General features: G+C 34.9%; 1 protein-coding gene across 2 annotated transcripts in view; it reads left to right on the top strand.

Annotated features, from left to right (window-relative positions):
• The first annotated feature begins 456 nt into the window (after positions 1–456).
• The window catches only part of LOC105114370 (pteridine reductase 1-like), a 4,756-nt gene continuing 1,315 nt past the window's right edge, over positions 457–3,897 (top strand). The window contains exons 1-3 of one of the 2 annotated variants that reach the window (XM_011010890.1): positions 457–567; positions 932–1,131; positions 3,688–3,897. In XM_011010890.1, the coding sequence (XP_011009192.1) occupies positions 476–567; positions 932–1,131; positions 3,688–3,897 (502 nt within the window). In that variant the 5' untranslated portion in view covers positions 457–475. The remainder of the gene's footprint in view (positions 568–931; positions 1,132–3,687) is intronic. The other variant, XM_011010891.1, reaches the window with a different exon arrangement.

Here is a 3,897-nt window from a genome sequence, read left to right as displayed (position 1 = left end):
TAATTATGAGTTTGGTTTTTTTTTTTTTGAAGGTAGTTAAAATTTATATAATTAATCAAAAATATATATAAACTAGTACGAAAATTGTATTAGAATCAGAAAAATAAAAATAAAAATGAAAGCACCCCTTATTTATCTCAAGATGGTGAGAAGGATGGTTTCTGTCTTTTATAAATCTAATAAAAATGAAGAATAGCCGAATTTTGCTGAGACACACAGCACAGAACCGAAATAAAAAGAAGGCAACTCCACTCGTGACGGACAGACACAGCTCTAGCATTCATTCATTTTACGAGACATCTCTCTTTTGTCTTTCACTTCATTCAATTAGTTTTGTGTCAGGTACCATCATCTCTGTGGTAGAGAATTCTTTTCTTTCTTTTTAACGTGAATTATGTGTATTTTGGATGATTACTTATTTTGTTGTTGTTTTAATTGACATGATTTCTTTTGAAATTCAAGTTTGGATTGGAGAATGGGAAGTGGGGCAAATAAAGTGTTGCTTACTTCAAACGGAGATGAGATTTCACAGAATAATGCCTTTCATTTGGTTAAACAAGGATGCAGGTTAAGAATATGTTTCGTTCTTTCTTTCATGTTTAATAGTTTGGAAACCAAAGGGAATGTTACCAAATGATGGTTTCAATCTTTGAATTTTACTTTCTTACGTTTATTATTCTTTTTCCTTCATGAAATCCAAAGTACTAATAGTTCCTTTCAAGAAATCTTTTCATTTGTTCTTTCAACAAAAATGGAATCTTTGCGGGCTACAATTGACAGTTGATTTTTTTATTACGCTTACAAAAGCAGAGGAAGGACTTTTTATTCTTAGGAAAATACTGAAAGTTAATGTTTAAGATGTTTGTGTTCTTTATTTTAGTCAACCATATTGTTTTATTGAATAATATGTTATTTGGCGATGTATGATCAGATTGGTTTCGATGGGAAATGAGAAGGTTTTAAGGAGTATCGGCGAGAAGATAACAGGTGCAGTCAAAGGTGCTTTTCCAGTGGAGGCAGTTGAAATGGATATGGAAGAGGAAAGGGAGGCAAGTTTTGATGAAGCAGTGGATAAGGCATGTGTAATTTTGGGAAATTTAGATGCTTTTGTGCTTTGCTATACATATGAAGGTAATTTTCTCTCTCTCTTTCTCTCTTACTTTATCCACACTGTAGATAATACTTTTATCTTGGTTGGTTGATAAACTGGGTATTGGGTCTTGGTCTAGTCTAATCTTTGCTTCCATAGAATTTCCTATTCCACTAGATAGAATTTGAACCATAATATAGTTTTCTGGGTGTTACTTGTGGAGTTTTTTAATTTAAAGGTTGTAAGTTTTATTTTTTGTTCCGTCATCATTCATGATTGAAGTGATTGACTACATTTTTTTTTTTTTTTGGTTGTTGAATGATATTTGACTGTGACAATAATTTGGAACTTTATTGTAATCGCCCATAGCTAAAATACTAAGTCACTAGTTGGTATTGGACTGTTTCATTAAATTTTGTTTATTAAACTGGATTTCTTTTGGTTAAACCTGCCTTTGAAAATAGATTTTAGTTTTGATTCATCACCAAAAGTCAAGCAGATTTTGGACCGTTTCTTCTTTCTTCCAGTCACTTTGAATGCAACTGCAACTCAATACTAAATGGATTCTAAAAGTACTGGTGAAACAATACCGAAACTCATGTCCTGTTCTCTTTTGAACCTAAAGTGTTTATTGGATTATGTCCAGTTCTTAAAGGAACTGACAAAGATTAATGGCAACGTTGGAAAGGACTTTAGAGCAGAATGATTACACTCAAACATTGGAGAATCAAGCTGAACAATATACAGACTACAATTTTTTGCATCACTCAGCCTGCTATTTTGGTGGCGCAATAATCATTCAATTAATTTATTCAGAAGTTGAAGAGGAATATAAGTACATGAGTCATAATGTTTAGAAAGGAACAAACATTTTCCAGAATTGAATTGGAGCAGTGGTTTCCTTTTCCCTTGCCATTAATTTAATTAGATCTATGTGGTTTTCTCTTTGAGCTGGAAGATCGATGTGAGATTCTTCAACTTTGCATGCGGTAGACATGTACAGATCTATGGTCATGGCCGTAGTTTTGGTATCTAGAATAGTCACAAGTCATAAGTAGGATAGTCATTATTCAGGGTGGCAGCAATGACCGTTACAATGAGTTTGAAGCATGAGAAATACAAGGGTGGAGCAATAAGCTGCTAGACACACTTCTTATATTTGGGAAAATACAGGCACTTTGCATGGCGAAAATCTAGAAATGACAAATTGCTGGCAAATTCTACCAGTAACTCATGCAAAGTTGAACACAAGCTTGCTTAATTTTCTCATCACTCCTCATCCATAATGCACAAAGGAACACACTTACATATGTAATGTAGCATTCATATTTGGAGCATTCTTATGCAAGTTATGCTAGTATATAGTGTCCAAAGTGCGGGAAATTATTAGATAATAACGATGTATCACTCGTCCACTCACATAAACATGGGACGCACCATGGTAGCCATCTACAGAACCCACTTTCATGTGAGTGGATGAGTATTGCTTGTGGAGCAGTGAATAATTACTCTTAAAGTGCTCTCTCATAGTGTTGGTCACAGCAATTGGCTTATAGCTCAGTGCTACTATTACCAAGTAAAAGGAATGAGGTCTCGACTTCAAGTCCCACCTTTGCCAGTCATCTCTAATATTTAAAAAAATGTTAGTTACAAGACACAACTGGTGGAGGAAGTGTACACTTCTAGTCTAATTGGCTCTCATACTATCGTATGCAATTTGGCTTCATGGTTGGCTCAATCTCTAATGTCATTGGTGGTGACACCAACTCTACAAAGTCAAGACAGGTTTTGGTTGAACTTGCTCCCTATAGCCAGTGGTGACTCTGTAAATTCAACAATTTAACCAAGTTGCTGCAAATTGATTGAGAACCTCTTTGGACAAAGTTTTATATTATCTTCACATCCAGCTGTGCCTTGGGAACCAAATTTTTGTCACAAACTTATGTTAGTACAGAATGCTTAGTTCATATGTCCATATGAGACCTACATGTATGGGAGTTGAGTTGGGAGGGGTGTTCTATGCATGTGTTTGTAAGATGGGCGCTCCACTTTCCATATAAGAGTTACAGGCAATGAGAGTCCTGGTGTGTTTGTGAGAATTTTGTGTATGATCTTTGTATTGTGCTTGGACTGTTATAAACAATTGCTTCATATTTTGCAGAGTTTTGTTGTTTCTTGCTTTATATTTTTACTGGGAATGCATGTTTAGTATCTCCTAAAAAATATGCAATTTGAGAAATTATCAAATGTTTATTCTCCTTTATAGCATGTTTTTCTTGCATTAGTAGGCCTGCTCTTGTAACCCTCTCCATCCTGTAATTTGTTAGAAGTAGGTAGCTTAACTTCCAGGCTCTGCCTTTGGGACTCTCTTCTTTGCCTATTTCAGTGCTACATAAATAGTGGCTTCTTTATTGGAGTGGAAATGATTCCAGGATAGCAAATGTGATGCTTAAGTGCACATTTTTGTTTTTATTTTTTCATTTCCAATCACACTATCAGTTTTATAAATTTGTTATGGTTAGATTTATGAAGTGCAGTTAGAGCTTGGAAACAAGAAAGAGAATTTATTACTTGGAATTTTGTGCTATAGGAAAGATGAAAGATGCAAGAACCTTTGCAAGTAACAGAAAGTGAGTTTAAAAAGATGGTGAAAATAAATTTTATGTCTCCATGGTTTCTGCTGAAGGCTGTTGGAAAGAAAATGCGGGACTATAATTCAGGAGGCTCCATCGTATTCTTAACCTCAATAATTGGTGCTGAGAGAGGACTATATCAAGGGGCGGCTGCGTGTGGTTCTTGTTCAGCAG

Source organism: Populus euphratica, unplaced genomic scaffold (assembly GCF_000495115.2).
Source record: "Populus euphratica unplaced genomic scaffold, PopEup_1.0 scaffold512.1, whole genome shotgun sequence".
Lineage (NCBI taxonomy): Eukaryota > Viridiplantae > Streptophyta > Magnoliopsida > Malpighiales > Salicaceae > Populus > Populus euphratica.
The sequence above is the reverse complement of the archived record's forward strand: the minus strand, read 5'-3'. Positions and strand labels throughout refer to the sequence as shown.